The 20451-nt window shown below is 40.4% G+C and overlaps 1 protein-coding gene across 1 annotated transcript in view; it reads left to right on the forward strand.

The window, feature by feature from the left end:
• The window catches only part of Hbs1l (HBS1 like translational GTPase), a 65024-nt gene that overhangs the window by 30821 nt on the left and 13752 nt on the right, over positions 1–20451 (forward strand). Inside the window, exons 5-10 of the mRNA XM_021640302.1 lie at positions 6772–6880; positions 11904–12166; positions 12589–12754; positions 15402–15519; positions 16217–16363; positions 18448–18522. Of these exons, the coding sequence (XP_021495977.1) occupies positions 6772–6880; positions 11904–12166; positions 12589–12754; positions 15402–15519; positions 16217–16363; positions 18448–18522 (878 nt within the window). The remainder of the gene's footprint in view (positions 1–6771; positions 6881–11903; positions 12167–12588; positions 12755–15401; positions 15520–16216; positions 16364–18447; positions 18523–20451) is intronic.

Below are 20451 nucleotides of genomic sequence, written 5' to 3' on the forward strand. Positions count from 1 at the left end.
AGAGGCAGTACTTCCCTGTTCTAGGGACTGAATGCTAGTCGTTAACAGTAGGCCTTCAGAATGTGTGTCTTTGGATGACCCTGATTTGGAGGATGGGTGGGTCTTGATATTCTTCATAGTAGCCTGTTGGAATTACAGAATTTTTCAGTGTTTGGAAGTTACCTATTCAAATATTCACAATTTATTTCACTTCATTGTATAAGTGGAAACTTGATACACTTCATAACAGATTTCTGAGAAAGGCCAGCTAGAAGTTATAGCACAGGGGTTCAGTCCTGTAAGGTTCAGTGCTGCAACCTGTGACCACTGATATAAATTTCAGAGGACAGTTAAGTTAGTGAAGGTGCATGGTAACAGCTAGTTGAGGCACAGCTGAGCGTTCAAGACCTGTTTTCTACTCAGTACTCATTTCCTGCTGTTGCACTTTAAAGTTTACTGAAAATGTACTGCTCAATTTTTTTGGGGGGGGGATTGTCAAACAATGAATATGAGAGAGGGGTTCGGGGAGTCAGTCTAGATTTGAATGTTTATATTGTTTCTCCTATTGATCTGTGACTGACTCCTTTAGATGTTAGTGTGTTTCTGACCTCAGTAGGATTTGTTTCCCATCCAGCCTGGTACTAATGATGACTATGACTTTGTATGTAAACTCTTTGAGGTAGCAAACTCGTCTGTGTTAAGAATGGCTCTGGTTTTTGCTGGCTTTCTAAAGGAACACCTGACCTAGAAGAAAGGAAGGGAGGGAGGGAGGCTGGTGAACGGCTCTGATAAGGGTGTTCTCGCCTACAGTACTGGCATCCTTGTGTTTACTTTCACTTAATCAAAAATTTGAAACCAAAGTAATATTTACTGCATTCCTAAAAACAGTGTAAAGTCACTATACTCATTTTTCTATTCTTACAAGACCTTTAAAAATAAAAATTATTATATTATTATAATATATTTGAAATTGAAATATCTAGTATATAGATTTCAATATACTAAATATATAAGAATCAATGTTTTTCACAAAACTGTAGAAGACACTAAAATGAACTCTAAAGGGAAGTTAGAATTAGTCTTATAGGCCTTGGAGTAAGACTTTCTAACATTTTTTCTTGTTCTTAGAAATCAAAGTCCACCTTGTCTTTTTTTTTTTTTTTTTTTTTTACCTAGTCAGGTTTCTCCTCCTTTAAGTACATAAAAAACACCATCGATAGTATATCATCACTATCATCAGCAGCAACAGCTGCAGAAGCAGCATCAACTGCCACAATCACCATTACTTATCATCACTACCGCCACCACCACAATTACCACCATCATCACTGCCGCCGCCACCACCACAATCACTGTTATCATTGTCAGCAGCAGCAGTAGCACCACCACCACCACCACCACCATCATTGCCAGCAGCAGCAGCAGCAGCAGCAGCACCACCACCACCACCACAACCATAATCAGCACCTCATCGCTGCCACCATCACTATTATAGTGCACCAAGTATCTCCCACCTTCTCTCACTCTTCACTTTTGCTTAACTCTAGAAACTGCTTTTCTCATAAAAAGCCAACCCCTCTGTAGCTCTGCCACAGTCTTTCCTGCTATTTATCCACTTCCTTGTTCCCCTTCATTTGTAGCCAGTAAGCCTCAGGGCCTAAGAAATCAACTTTATTCATTTTCCAACTCTTTTTCCTCTGTCTCTTGTCTCTTGCCTATATTAGGCCTCTACAGTCATCTGCTTTACAGCCACTTGGCTCCTTTTTTCTCCTCATTCAAGACTTTGGCCATTGGCCTTTGGTTGTCTTGTGCATCTTGGGTCGTCATGATCATGCACCAAGTCCAGAACTTTTGTCTGACTTTATTTGCAGTGATAGTCACTTAGCAGCCACTCAGTTTAATTTCCTCCCCCTCAAAATAACCGACTCACACCCATTTTGACTATCATTGCCACCATGACCTTGTCTTTCTTGACTTACAGACCCTTCTGTTCACTCAGTAGTCTCCATTTCTCATGTGATGTACCCAGCTTAGATTTTCTGGTCTTTAAACAATTCAGTTTTTGGAGGGCAGTATCTACGCTTTTACTTTGTCCTGGCACCTGTTGGGTAGATCTTTGACCTTGCATAGAATAGTCAGTGCCTTTTCTGTTAATGTCTCATTTTTATTACCACGAAAATCTAAAAAGGGTCTTAATACCATGCACCTAATTTTTTGTTGTTTTTAATTGAAATAGAACCATATCACTTTCCCTGTCTCTCCTCCAGCCTCTCCCAGCCACTATACCTTGAACCCCTCCCATGTATTCCCAAGTTGAAAGCGCCTTTATTATTGTTATGTTCTTGTGTATGCACATGCACGCGTGCACACACACACACACATATATACACACCCAACACAACCTACTAAGTCTGGTTGTTATTTGTGTGTATATAGTTTCTAGGCTAACTACTTTATACTGAACAGCCAAAAGGGGGCTCATCCCTGGGAAAGGCTAGTTACTATTCTCTTAGCAGTCTTTGGTGGCCTGTAGACACTTGTTTGGGGTGAGTCCCTGAGGGATTTTTTCCCCTTTCACATTAACATACCAGCTGATATTGCCGTTACGGTGTTATTCTTGCAGCCGTTTCTAGGAGAGGCTGTTGCACAGTGGATTTCCTGCTCTTCACTGTCTTACAGTCTTTCCACTCTTCCACATGGATGTGTACAGAGGATCAGGAGCTGTGATGTGGAGGTGTCTGTTGGTGCTGGGCTCCCCGTAATCTCTGTTGATCCTTGTGTCCAGTTGTGATTTCTTGCCATGGTCTTCATTTGCTATAAAGAGGCTTCTGTGATGACAGGGTGGTAGCTACATTTATCTGTGGGTATAAGGGTGAAATTTAGAGTGTAGTAAGGAAGGAATTAAGCTAGTAGTAATAGATTGTTGTTGTTGTTCATGACCTCGTGACCTCATCTGGCTGGGGGAGCTGACTAGGTTTTCAGTACCAGACATGATGTCCCTTCTGTTGAAGGGCCATGAACTCTATTAGAAAGATTCTGGGAATTGTGGTCCAAAGGTATTGCAGCTGGATAGGACTGCTCCCCTCCACCCTTTGGCAGCTTGCATAGGATGTTCAGGAACCGTGGAAGCTGGAGCACAGGAAGGAGGCTCTCAGGTCAGAGCCAGCTCCTGTCACCTGAGTCCTGTGTCCAGCGTGTGTGGTGGCTTCAGCAAAAGGGGCCACCCCAAATCTCAGGAATCATTTGGATTACCCTGACCATTTGAAAGGAGGTTTCTCAACCCTGGTACTAGTGTTTTTGTTAGCCTTTGGTTCTTTGGGAGAGCATAGTTCAGGTGTCTTAACTTTAAGGTGTATGAGTGGATGTGTGTGTGTACACATACATTATATGTATTTTATATAATTTTAACTAACATAAACTATGCTTCCTGGAGGCTGTATTACCCTCTGTGTTTGCCTTCTGTACAGACCTCCCCCTTTTCTCCCTATTAACCTGTGTGTATGCTCCGCCTCCATGGCCCTTTAGTTTACTGGTTTCTGTGGTTCTTGTATACTCCATGTTGTATACTGACATTTGAGGATATGGAGCTAAAAGCCTTTCTGTATAGCTAAGGAAACAACCAAGTGCATAAGAAACACACAGAATTATAGCGAATCTTGGCCAGATTCAGAAAAAGGACTAATATCCAGAATATACAAAGAATTTTTTTAAAAGATTTAAAGGAAACAAATGATCCAGTTTAAAAATGGACTAGGAATCTAAACAGTTATTGATAGGGGAAATAAAATGGCTAATAAATACCTAAAATGTGTAAACACAAAACAATTGTGAGATTTCATCTTATCCCAGTCCAAATAGGTGAACAAAACCACTGGACAACAAGTGCTGGTGAGGTTGGGGAGACAGAAACAGTCACTGTTGTGGGGAATGCAGAATAGTGCATCCCTCACAAAACACTGAAAATAGCACGTGACCCAGCTATACCACTTCTCAGACACTTGCTCAGCAGTGCTCAGAGCCACCCTGTTTAGTTTATAGCTATGAAATGGAAACAACCTAGTGTCCTTCACACATGACTGGATAATAAAAATGTCGTAACGTATCACAATTGAATACTATTCAGCTGTTTAAAAATCCTGACATTGACAGGCAAATGGATGGACTTAGAGAAGATGAGTAAGGCAGACCCAGAAAGGCAGATGCTGTACAGTTTCTCACTGTGTTTCTTAGTACAGGACTTTTCTTTGTTTTGTTTTGTTTTTTTGAAACAGGGTTTTTCTACATAGCCCTGGCTGTCCTGGACTCACTATGTAGACCAAGTTGGCCTCAAGTTCACAGCTCCTCCTTCCTCTTCTGGGATTAAATTGTGTGCCACCATGCCCAGCTACATCTAATTCCTTTCTATGTGTAAGATTATTTTTTTGTTATTAAAAATATTTTCAATTCTTATTTAAGAATTTTCTCAGTTTCATTAGGAAAATATAATATTAAAAAAAAGTTAATCTGAGAAAAAGTTTCACTGTTTAGTTCCAAGAAACCAAAATTTGCCTTCTGTAGTGTTAGCTCCTCTTCAGTTCTAGCTCAGTGTCTGCCATGTCCTGATTTTTCCTGCCTCCTTAGACATGTCAGTACCGGCAGCATGGCCAGTGAGCCCTCTTGGTTTCCTTTTTAGTGGGACCCTAGATCCGGATACAGTGCTCTACCACTTCCGCTTCCTACAAGCATTCTTAGTCTTCCACACACCTCTAGTCCTCATCTGAAGTTAGCACAGCCAGACTGGAGTCAGAGCCAGTCTTGGCTTCTCAAAAGCATTTGCATGCTACACTGTGGGTCTGCTAGCCTGGTGCTTGAGTAACAAGCAGGCCCTCTAGTCAGGCTCATTGCTGCTGCTTCCACCCTAAAAGGGAGCTGTCGAAAATGAAGCTGTGGATTAACAGCCTCACATTTGCTCATGCCAGATTTGCTTCCAAACAAGTTCTTAAAACTTGAAAACTGTCAGTGCTGGTGACAGATGAGAAGACGGTGCTTCTGCTTCAGCTTTCTTTCTCCTTCTGCCTTTAGCTCGCTTTGCCTTTACCTGCTTCACTTTTAAATGCTCTTGTCAACTGCCAGTGACCTTTATCTAAAGTTGCCATGTTCACTGAGGTTTCAGCCTCCCGTCCCCCGACCAGTCAGCAGCCTCAGCTCCTGTGAAGCAGCAGGCCTGCGTCACCTTTGGTGTCACCTTTTTCTGGCTCACCACCTTCTGGCACTTGGGCGTCTCGGTACTTCCAGGGCTTTATGTTGGACCACTCCGACTTGTTCCCTCTTGTTGGCAATATGTCTTTGTTCTCAGATTTCTAGTTCTTCTCTAGTTCTGTGCTCATGGATCACGGATGTGTGTCCCAGTTCAAGCCTTGCATGAGTTTGGCAAAGTGTCTACTTGTCAGTTGAAGTTCTAAGATTTCTCTCTTTCTGTCTATCTGCCTGCCTGTCTTATCTATCTAGCTGTCTATTTTTGTTATTTTTTACAATTTATTCACTTTGTATCCTGGTTGTGACCCTCTCCCCTTCTCCAGTCAGATTTCTGAATACATTTAACATGGTAGTTTTCTCATCTTCAGAAGGATTGTTTCCTCATATCGTTACTCGATATTCTCTCATTTTCTCCTCCCTGCTACTTGGATACCATACTGTGTGTCCACTTGTATAGGAAAAGCATTAGGGTCCTGTGCCTGGCCATGGATCCTGTGTGCTTCAGCTCTTCAGCTTCACATGGCCCACGTTCTTCACACGAATGGCTCTCTTCTTCAACATGGTCAGTGTACAGACCGCCTCGGCTGCCATCGAGAGCTCAACTTCCCACTTCTCTGGAGAGGCTTTCTAATTCATGTGTGCCGTCATCAGCTCTTAGGGCACCATGTATGAACTAGTGATACCAGTAACAGCAGTTTAATTTTACATTTTAAACATCAGTTTACGTTCTCCATCCAGACTCTCTGAGAACAAACACGTTCTTCTTGTTCATCTTTGCATTTTTAGCAAGACTGGCCTAAAGTGAGCAAATAATAAGCATTTGTTAGTAAATTCTGTACATTAATTTTTCTTTCCTAATTGGTACTTTCTATGTATGTTTACTGGTATAGCACATGTAGTTCCCATGTTTTGTATGTCCAATCCTGTTGGTATTCTTTGAAAGTTAAGAAGATACAGTTTTAAAACCAGAGTGTTATGTACAAAGAGCCAAATGCATAAAGTTTTACCCTGACTCATAGCTTATCCTTCATGCTTTCATGTTTTCTACATTGTCCTATTTGGTATTTAAGGTTTTCATAGACCTCACAGTATCTATTGTTAAAAGCAAGTAAAACACATGAGCTGTTCCATTAACATTCAGCAGACTTTAACTTGTTCATCAGTTGATAAATCTCAGTGGGTCAAAAATAGTTTTGCCATCTGCTAACTGACCAGACAGTTTTAGTGTTGTGAAAGGGTGTGGTCACAGACGTAGGTACAGATCTAGGTAGAATGTCAGAAGAAGGGCTCAGTGCAGAAACCACCTTGACTCTTAATAGTGAAACCTAACAGTCAGCTCAAGATTAGGAAGAGATTTGGTGGGTTAAACATGGTGTCCCGACTGCTGGGGGTTTCCCAGAACAGGCCATAGTCTTTTGGCATTTTAATCTCACCGTTTAAAGAGGGAGATATGTTTGCAAAGACATGAATTCTGTGCAAATTAATCAGTCTTTAATTTGTAATGTGCCGTATGTTTCTGAAAATTAATTGTCCTTTTATATTTTACTCCTTATTTAGGAAAATCAGTTGGATCTCGGTCATCCCAGAGTGAATCTGAAATCGTGTCAAAAGTAGCGAAAATGACTGTGTCTGGGAAGAAGCAAACTATGGGATTTGAAGTGCCTGGGTGAGACTCAATCTTTCACCTTTAAAGCATCCGTTGCCCCCTGTGGGTTGATAGGAGCATTTTTTTCAGTTTTGTGTAATAAACCACTAGCATTCTGGAGTCTCCTGGACCTTGAATATGGCAAAGGACAGAGACGGGGCTGAGCAGTTAGTGTTGATTTTAGTCTTATCGTTGTATGACTCGCTGTGAGTTCCATCACTTCAGTGACTTACTGTGAACTTTAACATTAGAGTGTAGTCTTTTGAGAGGGGATTCTTAAGACCTCAGGGTGAGGTAGGCACACTGTGAATCAGACTCAGTGAATTCTTAAAAACTAAAATGCTGCCTTGGAGAGCTAGCTCAGTGATGAACAGCACTGGCTGTTTTCTAAAGTGCTCAGGTTAGGTTCCAGTCCCAGCACCCACAGGGTGGCTCACAACCATATGTAACTCCAGTTCTAGGGGCTCTGGCATCCTCTTCTGGTCTGTGCAGGCATTGCACACACTTGGAGCACATTAATGCAGGCAAAATCCCCATATGTTAAAGGAAAGAAATTGAAAAGAAAATATAAATATTGCCTTCAAGTTCTTGTAATTTGGTGTGTTTGTGTGTTTGCACATTTGTGTGTGGATGTAGTATGTCTGAATATTTGTGTGTGTGTGTAGTATGTGGATGTATGCATATTTGTGTTTGGAGTTTTGATATAGTGTGCATGTATGTATTTGTGTGTGTGTGTATATATATATGTATGTATGTCTTCACTTACCCATGTAAACATATGTCCAGAGATGAATGGGTGCCTTCCTTGCTCTCCACCTATTTTTAAGATTTACGTGTTTTGTTAAATTTGTGAGTGTGTCCGTGTGGGTGTGTCACATGAATGCCGGTGCCTGTGGAGGCCAGGTATGGAGGCTGAAGGAAATGCCTTGGGTTGGTTCCGGGAACTGAACTTGGGCACTCTGAAGAACAGGGTTGCTCTCAGCCAGTACCTTAGCATTGGACTGCAAAGGTGCTAGGGAGCCTGGGGTCTGTGTGCTTGAATCCCCAGCACTGAGGTGACAGATGTGTGCCACCACGTCCAGCTTCTGCATGGGTGCCGGGCATCTGACGGATCCCGTGTTTGTGTAGCAAGCACTTTGTACACCAGTAGGCTATCTCTTTTGCTCCTCTCATAATGTTTATGTTTATGGCTAAATAAAATGGTTCATTGTATCAGTAACACATGCAATTAAAAACTCCTAGAATTTGGAATACATAGAAAAGAATGACTGTAGGTCAGCAGCGGTAGTGCCAGCCATTTTAAAATCAATCTTTAAAACTGATTTTAGAAGTTTTTAGTTTTTAAACTTCTAGGAGTCTTTCATAGAGAAGTGAGTTACGTGTATCTCATGAGATTGTAAAATATTAATATTCAGCCTCTTTAAAATTGTTCAGATTTTTATTCTCAAATGTTATTCTAGCACTTGGGAGGTGGAGGATACCAGAGGATCTGGAGTTCAGGGTCATCCTCAGCTACATGAAGTTCTGGACCAGCCTGGGCTACATGAGTCTCTGACTTATAAAAAAAACCAAAACAAATAAAAAGTACATTTATAAAGTATGTATAGTTCATCTATCAGAGCTTTATAAAGGAGGGGGAAAATTCATCAAATATTAAGAAGGATGATTTTAGCATTTTGTATTTTAGCATTTTGAAATAGTCTTAGGAGTCTTTTTGTTTTCTCCTTTTGTAACAGTCTGTGCTAATGGGAATATATGTCCCTGTGCTGGGTGACGGTCTCCCACTTCTGTGTGTGTGTGGATTTAAAACTTTATTCAGACTTTATTCACTTGATTTTAAGTTCTGGGTGGGAAAGAACTCAGGTCTAGGAGACAGGGTTTCCCGGGCCATAGTATCTCAGTGGTGGGTGAGATAATCTTTGTCTATAGGAGTCAGGGTTCCCCGGGCCATAGTAATTAAGTGATGGGTAAGATAACCTTTGTCTATGACTTTAACCTCTTGTGTAATTGTCAGATGTGGCTCTCTTGTAAAAGCTGTCCTTTTCTCTTGTCATGAGGGTTGAATCGATACAAGTACCCTTTTTATCCGTAATGTGCTGAGTTAGATTTAATTCTGTAATTCTCTTGCTTTGTTTTTTGTGGGTTTTTTTGTTTGTTTGTTTTGTTTTGTTTTGTTTTGTTTTTTTGGATACAGGCCATGGAACTCACTACATAGACCATCTGGTCATTTTCTTTGTGAAAAGAGCCACCTACCTCTGCCTCCTGAGTGCTGGGATTAAAGGCCTGTGCCTCTCTGTCCAGCTAGGGAGAATTTTATTGAACAAAATAAAATGTACAACCCGTACTTTAAAGGCATCACAATCTCAATGTGGAAAGTTTCAGAAGTCTTAGCAGCCGGCAAATAAGCTTTAAGTAATATATTGTATTGGAAATACATATAGAGCTTCTAAACAAGTACCTGTAAAACAGTAGATAAAATGAAGGCTAGAACTAAGTGTTCAGTACACAACAAGCTGGTGATCATGTCCAAGTATAGCTTTTATAAAATCCAAGCACTGAGCTGGGAGAACACATGTGCTTAAATGCTTCATGAAGAAAGGGCCCTTTCATGTTCATCACAAGCCATCATTTACATATTTGTTAATGAGACTCCTTGGAGATATATATTATTTTAAAAATATATTTGCATATATAGTAAAGCTTTTTGTTTTGTTTTTTAGGTCTCTGAGTCAACATTTTGATAGGGCCCAATGGGAAAAATCATTAGTATGTGAAATGTCCAATAAAAGATTGAGAATTGAAAACTTAGAACACTTAACAGTGCTTAAGACAAACAAAGTTATCCTTTTATGGGATACTTTGCAGGAGTCATAGTCTGCATGAAATCTTGGGCTGTTCTGGTTTTGTCTCAAGAAAGCACAAACAAGGAAAGACTCTCACATTGATTACAGCAGTTTTAAGTTTCTACAAGGCTTGATGTAGTCCTAATGGTCTCTATACGGAAAGCACAGAATATTTAAATGACTGACGTTATTGCTAAGCTCTCTCTCTCTTCATCTTTGTATTGCACAATTCATAGCCTTAAAGTCAGTACCTTGTTTCTTTTCTGGTGCTTGAGATAGGATGTGCCACCATGTCCCAGTTGTCTTTCTTGGTCTATTCTAGTAGATTGAGTTTTCAAGTTTCATGGTCTCAGCTCTATGTCCAGATACTGGAGTCCCACCCAGCCTTTGAGAGAGTGTTTGAACATTTGCTGTATGTGTACAAGTTACTCCTAATATATAGCATGCCATATATAATATAATTTTAAGATTAATTTATTCTGGTTCTATTTCTTTTTAGGTGTTTAGATCAGTGCTACGTATAATACAGTGTTTCAGACTGACAGGATCCTCTCAGTTCAAATGGATTAAAATATCATTTTAACAGAGAGATGATTTATTGGCCAGTCTGACAACTGGACAGCAGGCAATTTATCATCCTGAGGTCGGGCATTCTGCACACCTGCAATCCTAACACTCTAGGGGCTGAGTCAGGAAGATCCTAAGTTACAGGCCAGCTGGGCTGCATAATGAGACTGCCTGCAAAACAGACGGACACACAGGCACAGAAACACAAATAACACATACAGTTCTTGAAATATATTGACAGATATTTCTTGAAAAATAGAACATGAAAATTTTAAAACATATAGATTGCTTAATTTGAGTTTAATCTTTTTGTGACTCCTAAAAGAGCAAATTATTTTCAGATTAAGTTTAATATGCAGGCCAGACCCAGCAGGCACATGCTAGTGATCCTGGTGTCCTGGAGGCTTAGGCAGGCAGCTCACTATGAGTTCTAGGCAGGCTGACTACACATTGAGTGTCAGGTCAGCCTATGAGTGCATAGGAAATGCAACAGAGGAGAGAATATAAGATTTGTAGTTTCTCAGAATTATAGACTCTAAAAAATAGACCATCAAGATAGCCCAGGGAAGTGATAAGGTGATTGCCCCTAAGCCTTGCTGCCTATAGTCCCCAGGAACCAATAACACCCTAATACCCTTTGGCTGTTCACTGACCTACACACACACACCTATACACACATACAAATGTGAAAAAAAGTTATCAAGAGTTCAATAAATAAAATTCATGTGTGGAATTTTTTTGAAAGCCCAATTGATCCAAAACATTGGCTATGGCTATACCATTGCGTATATACTCAGTCCTGACTGTACCATCACATCTATATCCACTTGTGGCCATAACATCACAAATACACTCAATCCTGACCATCACATTGCAAATACATACCCAATTCTGACTGATCATGGAAGCTAAACATAGTACTTTGTTTAGGATGAGAGAGTCATTTGTCTATATGTACACATGTGAGAGGTAGTCCAGTGCTTGGAGGGCACTCTGCTTTATTAGCATTGAGAATTGTAACTAAAGCTCTAGAGCATTGCTGAGGAGGATCGTTCAGACGTCACATGCAGGGCAGATACGCCACGCTTAACCTTGTAAGCATAAGTTAATGTCTGAGTACCCAGGTCAAGAAGAAAGATTAATCCTTTAAATTTACAAGTCGGTGGTCCCACTTGTGGAAAGGTCATTTAGAAATAAGAAATCGAGTTAATTAGTTAAGATCATAAAATTATATGAGAAAGTGTTTGAAAAAAATGTTACCAATTTCTTTGTTCAGTCATAGCAGTTGGTATAGCTTAGGCCCAGAATGGTCATTTTCAGATATTACAGGTGTTTAAAAGTTTAAAATAGAGGCTTGTACCTCTTAGGATACAGAAGCTTTGCCGACTGAAGCCTGACAAAAAGCACCACACTTGGCTGCACTTTTATGTTTAGTAGACCAGCTCCTAGGACTGCAAGTCTGCATTTGTGTGCATGGGCTTCGGTCACCTTTTATTTTCTCCTTCACAGACCTGAGACAGGCTAAGATCCAAAATGTAAAGGATTATGAAGAGATAGCCCTGCCCTGCCCTCTCACACAGTAGGGCAGCATTTGACATGGCTTTCTGACATTGTGTCTGATCTGCTTTCTGCAGCCTTACTTCTGAAGAGAACGGATACAGTGTGCACACTCCTCACAGAGGCCCTCCTGGTGACGATTTCAGCATCACGGCTCCTAACGCGGAGACCAGCACTCCTAAGTCTGTCCTCCAGTCTCCTTCCGTTCAAGTGTCAGACGAGCTGAGTTCCACTCCAACACCAGTGAAGAAGTCTGCCAAGCTGAAGCAGCAGATAGACGTGAAAGCTGAGCTGGAGAAGCGGCAGGGCGGGAAGCAGCTCCTCAACCTGGTGGTCATTGGTATGCCTTTGCTCTGCCGGTCAGGAGGCCCCTGCTCTGCCGGTCAGGAGGCCCTGCTCTGGGCTGGCAGCCCCTGGAGCTGCATAGACTTACAGTAGACAGGCATTGCGTCATAATGTGCTCTGGTAACCAGGGTGACATGATGCCATGTCAGCAAGGAGGCGCCAGGCGTGGCCTGTGGTGTGTTCACTTGCTGAACATTTGAAAATGAGATGCATTTCCAGAAAATGGGAAAAGTTGCCCTCTCTAAAACACTGTGCAGGCCTCTCCCTGCCCTGCGCTTAGGTGTTTTAACAGTGATAAAGTTGGTGTTTATTACTCTAAACACTGACCTAAGCTATTAAATTACAGTCATGCAATGCCTCAATGTGAACAACATCTGAAAATGTACCTAGTATTAACCCTGAATCAATTTTCCTTAGGTCATGTTGATGCTGGGAAAAGTACTCTGATGGGCCATATGCTTTATCTTCTGGGTAATGTAAACAAAAGAACTATGCATAAGTATGAACAAGAATCTAAAAAGGCTGGCAAGGCTTCATTTGCATATGCATGGGTCTTGGATGAGACTGGAGAAGAAAGGGAAAGGTAGTCACTATATTTCAACATTTTCAGTTTGAAATGATAGAGCCTTTAAAATAAGTGTGCAATGTGTGTCGAATATGTAAAACATGGAAAATGCATTAGGGAAACTTTAAAAATCGCTTTGTTTGTACACTGGCCATGACTTATTCCGTGAGACTCGGTTAAAAGAATATTTATCCCAAACTAAACAAGGAGTAAAACCAGACAAGCAGCAGGTCCCCTGAGTTGATTTTGCTGCAGGCGGCGGGCGTTGGCAGTCTTGCTGTCTTGACTTTGAGTTAAAGTTGAATTTGACTCAGCCTTGTACCAGGTTGTGAAGGAAGGGGTAAACTGTCTTGTGCCACATTTGGAATGCCCTGTGGGTCCAGCGTGCAGGCTTCACAGTTCCTAATTCATGTTCTGCATTTTCATGAGATGGTCCAGAAAGAAATGATTGAGTCTATCTTGTCAGTTATTCCTTCTGTCTTTCTCAGGACTTAGGGTTAATTTCAGTGGATTCTAGCAGAAGGATACAGATAAAGACACATCTCTGATCAGAGAATAGTAGTACTTCTTCTGAAGTATTTTATAGCGTTAAGTGTATATCACATTTAAGCCTCTCAGAGATGAAGAAGCAAAGACTGCCTAATAAGGTGAAGTGGCAGATACATAATAACTAAGTCAGAATAATGACCAACACACCCACAAGGCCCCGTGAAGGTTCTGAGTTAAGTTTGGAACGTCTCTGATGTCTTTAGTCTGAGTATGATTAGAGAGTGTATCTGGGTTTGCAGATTTTTTCTGCTTGTGTTTATTTTCCTGCAGGCCTTGTCTAATTATAATGTAAGGTGGGTCTCATAAAGCAGGCTGTATTAGTCATTATTGCTTCTGATAACTGGGGCATTTGTATCATTGTGGTCTTTCTCCCTTGTGTAGGTATCTTTTTCTCTGCATATTATGGCAAACTGTTTTCTAACATCATTCAAAAAATTAACCTGTCAGTTGCCATATTTTGAAAAACAGGGAAACCCAAGTGAATCCCACCTGTCTCTCTAACAAACAGACTATCAAAGTGTGTGGCTTTTGTTTTCTTTGTGTAACCTGACTGTGTAGAATAGACTGAGAAGGGTGTAGTTTAAGCTGGAGGGCTTAGTAAACTTTACCTAATGTGAGTTGAGCTGCAAGTGAGCTAAGTGTGTTTGTTCCTATAACGACCAAGCGCTTGAGTTTTCCATGTGTAACATCTGCTTATTGTGGTGGTGATATGGTCGCTAGCCTTCTCCTTTTTTCCATGTTGTAATTTAGACTACACTTCCATTCTGTAGACAGCACAAGTTTCTGAGTACACACTACAGGACTTTAGCTCATTCCTTTGTATATTGCAGAATGGCACTTCAAAACTGATATGTTCTTTAAATATTTAAAATGCTTTGCAAATCAATGTTAAAGAACAGAAGTTGGGGCTAGAGAGATGGCTCAGCAGTTAAGAGCACTGGCTGCTCTTCCAAAGGACTAGGGTTCAATTCCTGGCACCTATATGGCAGCTCACAACTGTCTGTAACTCCAGTTCCAGGGTATCTGACATCCTCACACACGTACAAGCAGGCAGAACACCAATGTACGTAAAATAAAAGTCAGTTATTTTTTAAAGAAGCAGATGTAATAAGCTGGGTAACATCCTCACATCCTTACGAAAGGATAATAAAGGCTCAAATACAGAGAAGTGCTGAGTCAGGATTACAACACTGTACAGGGGCTCTCAGAATGAGCCTTGGCCTCCAAATTTTTCTAGAGTTGCCTGAAGCCGTGCTGGAGAATATTAAGCAGCTTGGGCTCAGTGGCTCAAGTAAGGAGACTTGCTCTCCATGCTGCCACAGCCACTTCAGTTCATCAGTGTAGTGTTGGGACTGATTGTGACCCTTTCCTACAGTTCCTCACGTTGTGCTGGCCCCAGCCATACAGTTATTTAGTTGCTACTTCACAGCTGTAATTTTGCTGGATTAAGAATCTAATGGCAATAGCTGATGTGCCTCTCCTGTCACAGGCTGAGAACAAGATCCACCTGATCTCTCCTTTAAGTTTTCAAGGTCACGTGACTTTGGGCCCTTTTAGCCACACCTAGGGATTTCTTATAATTGGAATCTTTGCTGAAAGAAGGTCCTGGCTTGGCCTCTAAGAAGCATGAAATGAATCAAACTGTCCTTTATCTCTTTTTAAATTTTTGCTAAAACTTGGGCATCTCTCATACATCTTGTTTTCAAATTGTAACTGTTGACCAATTCACAAGTGAAAGTTTTCTGTGTTTATTTCTATAATTAGTGAAGCATAAACAGAACATGTGAAAAGCCAAATCCTGATAGTAATCATTTGTTCTATTTTTTCTTCATGTGCAGTATTTATTTTTCTCTTGTCTACAGATGTGTGTATATAGCTTTCTTTGTTCATAAATTATAGTTTCTTACAAAACATTAAGGAAATGGGAAATACCTATCATTTTGATTGAGTTTGCCATGTATAACCTTGGTTTAAAGAATATGAGGATAATGAGTTGTCCAACACTTTGCTTTATTATAATGAAGAATTTAGGTTGTCATTTAGCTTATTAAGAATTTTAGCCCATATCAGTGACTATTTATACAGTAGATTTTAACCACTTTATGTTTTGTTTAAGGGGAGTAACAATGGATGTTGGCATGACGAAGTTTGAAACCACAACCAAAGTTATTACATTAATGGATGCTCCAGGCCATAAGGATTTCATTCCAAACATGATCACAGGAGCAGCCCAGGTACCTGCTGTTTAACGGAGTATGGCACACTGATTGTGTCTTCAGTCTTGACACCCACCCAGCTTGTAATTCTAGGGTTTTAACTCATAAAAATGTTTTTAAATGAAAAGTTTTCCCTTTAAATAGTTAGAAAACAATTATATACAGAGTTCTAATTTTCTCTTGTTTTGTTTTTAAGTCTGTTTTGGTAAAGATGACACTTGAGGCAATTTGCCATCTTTATGTTTTAAGTTTATCTTCCCGCCTGTAGATAGGCATTTTTTGTATTTTTTATTATGTTTGTGTGTGTGTGTGTTGTGAAGTGTGTGTGCGTGTGTGTATGATATGTGTCTATGTGTGTCTGTGTGTGTGTGTGATGTATGTGTGTGTGGGGGGGGGGCTGTGTTTGAGCCAAAGCATTCATATAGAGGCAACTCATGGAAGTCAGTTCCTTCTTGCCCCCATCTGGATCCAGGAGGCTGAGCGTCTCTGATGAGGCCCCATAACAAGTAGCCTGACCAGCATAGCCACTCTTCCTGGTCTTTATGTCATTACCGTTGGTGTCACAGCAGTATATAACCATTACTGAGGTTTTGTAACCGCGTTGGTGTTTGCTTCAGGCTGTGGTCATGATTTGGCCTTTAGATTTGAGCTGGCCGTGAACTGAGTTACAGGAGTATGCTATGATTTCAAGCTGTGATTCTCTCTCCTTCCTCAGGCTGATGTAGCTGTTTTAGTTGTTGATGCGAGCAGGGGAGAGTTTGAAGCTGGATTTGAGACTGGAGGACAGACACGCGAGCATGGCCTTCTGGTCCGATCTCTTGGAGTGACACAGCTTGCTGTGGCCGTCAATAAAATGGATCAGGTAGCTGGAGAGCTCTGTGAGAGTTTGTTGTAAATATTGATTAAGATGATATTCTGTGGGCTGGAGAGATGGCTCAGGGGTTGCTGCTCTTGCAGAGGACCTGGATTTGCTTCCCAGCACACACATGGTGGCTTACAACCATCTGTAACTCCAGTTCCGGGGACAGTTCCAACACTGTCTCCTGGCTTCTGCAGGTACCAGACACTCATGTGATACACATACATACATGAGGCACAACACTGATGCAAACAGAATAAACAAAGCATTTTTAAATGGGTACTGTGGACATATAGACGTCCACAGGCAGAACTAGTATATATTGATTAGTTTAGTTGCTGTATCAAGAAAAATAAATTTGCTATCTTGTAATGAACTTAACATGATAATAGTAATTTTAAGCAAGAATATCTTATATTTAAAATGACTTTTTGGAACTTAAAGCTTTTCAGTTATAAAATAATATGCACCATTATACCATTTCATTGTACATTCCACCAATTTCATTTTTATAGGATTTAATTGTTTTCACTTTTTTCCCCTTCGTCACAACCACTGGATTATGATATCTGATTCTCTCCTTTGTAAAAAGTTGACAATACTCTTATGTTTGAGTACAGAAATTGTTTAGGGTAAAGAATTTTTAATGGCTCTATTATAGGCCATGTTAATGATACGATATAGTCAAACAGTCTCATTTGGAAGATTTCTAGTTTGTGGGTATTTGTTGAATGCCTTGTTCTGTCTTTAGCCTCAGGTCATATACCTTTTGAAACTTGCTAATTGTGACATAAGTGCCTTTCATAAATGTGCTGATTATTCATTCTTCATACATGTGGTAGATTTATGACCCTAAGTTGGAAAATCAGCTATTATGAAAAAAATATTTTCTAATTTGATATGCAGAACATATTTGTTTGTTAACTTCATTGTTTTATGAACAGTAACAATATTTAAATATATATTTTTCTAGAAATTATTTGTATAGTTCACTCATTTTCCATTTTGGTTATTTGGGCATATACAAATATGTATTTTACTTATGTTCATGTATTTTCTTCACCTAGCTTCTAATAAATATTCACCAATAATATCTGTTAGTTCTTCTGTAGTTTATTATATATGTAGCTTTAATTTTTCTCTAGCGTTTTTGTATGAAAAATTTCAAATGTAGAGAAAAACGTGAGCGCTTTTTGGTAAACGCCTATATGATAGCCACTAGACCAAGGACCATGTATGGATATAACCTAGAGCCTCTGCTCAGAGGTAGCCTGTGGTAGCTCAGTAGTTCCCATAGTAAGGGGAACAGGGACTATTTCTGACAGGAACTCAATGACTGGCTCTTTGGCCTCCCCACCCCCGAAGGGAGGAGCAGTCCTGTTAGGCCACAGAGGAGGGCTTTGCAGCCAGTCCTGAAGATACCTGATAAAACAGGATCAGATGAATGGGGAGGAGGTCCCCCCTATCAGTGGACTTGGAAAGGGGCACGGTGGAGATGAGGGAGGGAGGGAGGGACTGGGAGGGAATGAGGGATCGGGACACGGCTGGGATACAGAGTTAATAAAATGTAACTGATAAGAAAAAATAAAATTAAAAAAAAATAAAAAAATTAAAAAAAAGATTATGTATCAAAAAAAAAAAAAGAATCTAGACTTTCTTGCTCACACGGCCCCCTCTGCTGTGGTATGCATTTCCACATAAGTTTTAGACACTTGTTTATATACACCTAAACTTTGCATATTACCTAGAGTTGATGTCACACATCATTTAGTATGATTGGCTGTGGTGGGTGTCGGTGCTCTTATTTTAATCTAATGTTAGATCAAAGCACGATTTAATAAATTACTCACGTTTCTCTCTAAGTTTGAGCTTAGCATAACTAGTAGATTTTAACTATTAGAGATGCTTGTTGGCTTCCTGTTCTAAGAAAAGCTAATCTTAGGTCACTTGAATGGGAAGATTTTTTTTCCTGGGCTTTAATTTTAATTTTTTATATAATTTTGGCTGTGTACATTTTACTATAGAAGTTATATTTTATGTGTGGTATTCTCAAGCATAATTCTATGTATAAATTGGACCTTTACCAGGTAAATTGGCAACAAGAAAGATTTCAAGAGATTACTGGAAAACTTGGGCACTTTCTCAAGCAAGCAGGTTTTAAGGTATGATAATTGTAAATTAAATTATTTTGGTTATTTCTCTAAGTCATTTTACTGAAGGAAGGAAAAAACTAATATATTAGTATTCTGATTTGGTCTTTTTATTTTTTAAATTTTTATATATTGCAATTGCTAAAATTTTGAAGTTAAAATATAATTACATTATGTCCTCTGCTCCTTCCAACTCCTCCCATACTCATCCCCCTTGCTCACTCTCAAATCCATTGCCTCTTTTTCTTCAGTTATATATATATATATATATATATATATATATATATATGTCTATACACACACACACACACGCACACACACGTAGCTATGTAAGTACAACCTGCTGAGCCCGTGTAGTTGCTTGTATATATGTGATTTCAGGGCTGACTGGTGTTGCCTAATCAATTATGAGGCTCATCTTCGAGGAAGACTGCTTCTCCCTCTCAGCATTTCTTAGTTCATGCTCTTTGTCTGTGGGTTGACCTTAGACAAGAATTTCCCCTCCTGTGTTAATTTGTCTGTTGGTCTATTATTGCTTAGGTCTTGCTTAGGCAGCCATATTATCGAGGTTTTATGGATTTTTCCCTATCATTTGTAAGAGGCAATCTTGCTGTGGACTGCCTGGTCTCCTCTGGCTTTCTTCTTTTCTTTTCTTTCTTTCTTCATATAATTTTCTTCATGGTTATTTCTTTTTTTTTAAAAATTTTTTTTTTATTGACTCTTTGTGAATGTCACATCATGCAACCCAATTCCACTTATCTCCCTGTCCCTTTATATCCACACTCTACCTTGCAACCTCCTCCGACAAAAGAAAATAATAAATAAAAATAGAAATAAAAACAAACAAGAACCTAAGTAACAACAAACAAAAACCATTTTGTTGTGGAAGCTGCAGTGTGTCACACAATATATCCTTTTGTCTCCATATCTTTGCTTGCAAACGATCATTGCAGTGAGTCATTGGTCTGGTCTGAGGCCTCTGGCTTCTGTTCCACCTTTGATACTGGATCCTCACTGGGACTCCTCTCAGATACCCTGTTGATGCCCGGTGTCATGGAGACCCCACAGCTTTGGATCTGTGGAGTGGCCCTTCACGCATTCTTGTAGTTAGTAGATGAGGTAGATGTTGGGGTGGGCCAACTCTGTGTCTGGTGGTAGCTGAGTTGGTCAGATCACCAGCTCTCCCTCACCCACACTACCTAGGAGAGCTCTCCAGCCCTGACTAGTTCACCCAGTGCCATAGCCAGCAAGGGGGAAGGGCCAGCTCTGTTGCTCTCATGCCTTCAGGCTGACTCACCCACACCTATACCACCAGAGCCAGCTCTTCTGTGCTGCCTAGATGAGGTGTGGGCTACTCTCCAGGGTGCCATAGCTGGCAAGAAGATGGGGCTAGCTCTTCCACAAGGGGTGTGAGGGGTGTGGAGGTGGGGTTGGCCATCTGTCTCGTCTGCCACACATGGCATCTGGCTGTTTCTTAAAATCTTTCTGCCCCTCTTCCACCATGTTCCTTGAGCTTTAGGCCTGGGGGTTTTTGTTGTAGGTGTATCTGTTGGAGGTAGGCACCATAATTGATTGTTTTCTGCATTTTGATCAGTTGTAACTTTTTGTAATGGGCTCTATTTGGAGCAATCAGAAGCTTCATTGATGAGGGTTGAGAAGCTCTGCTTAACTAGGGATAAAAGCATCAGCATTTAGAATGCACAGAGGAAATATACTGTTCTGAAGTGGCATATCAGAGCCACTAAGATCCGTGACTTCACTATTGGATAGTTGCATAGTTTTGCAATAGCAGTCATGATTTCTCTCCTATTTAGCAGGCCTTGAGTCCGATCATACAGCTGTGGTTACTGCCAAGACACAGGTGCCACTGTTAAGCCTTTAGGGATATCTTTGCATGCTGCTCATTACTGTGCTTCAGAGGTGTCACCGCTGAGTAGGACT

This window comes from Meriones unguiculatus, chromosome 20 (genome assembly GCF_030254825.1).
Source record: "Meriones unguiculatus strain TT.TT164.6M chromosome 20, Bangor_MerUng_6.1, whole genome shotgun sequence".
Classification (NCBI taxonomy): Eukaryota; Metazoa; Chordata; class Mammalia; order Rodentia; family Muridae; genus Meriones; species Meriones unguiculatus.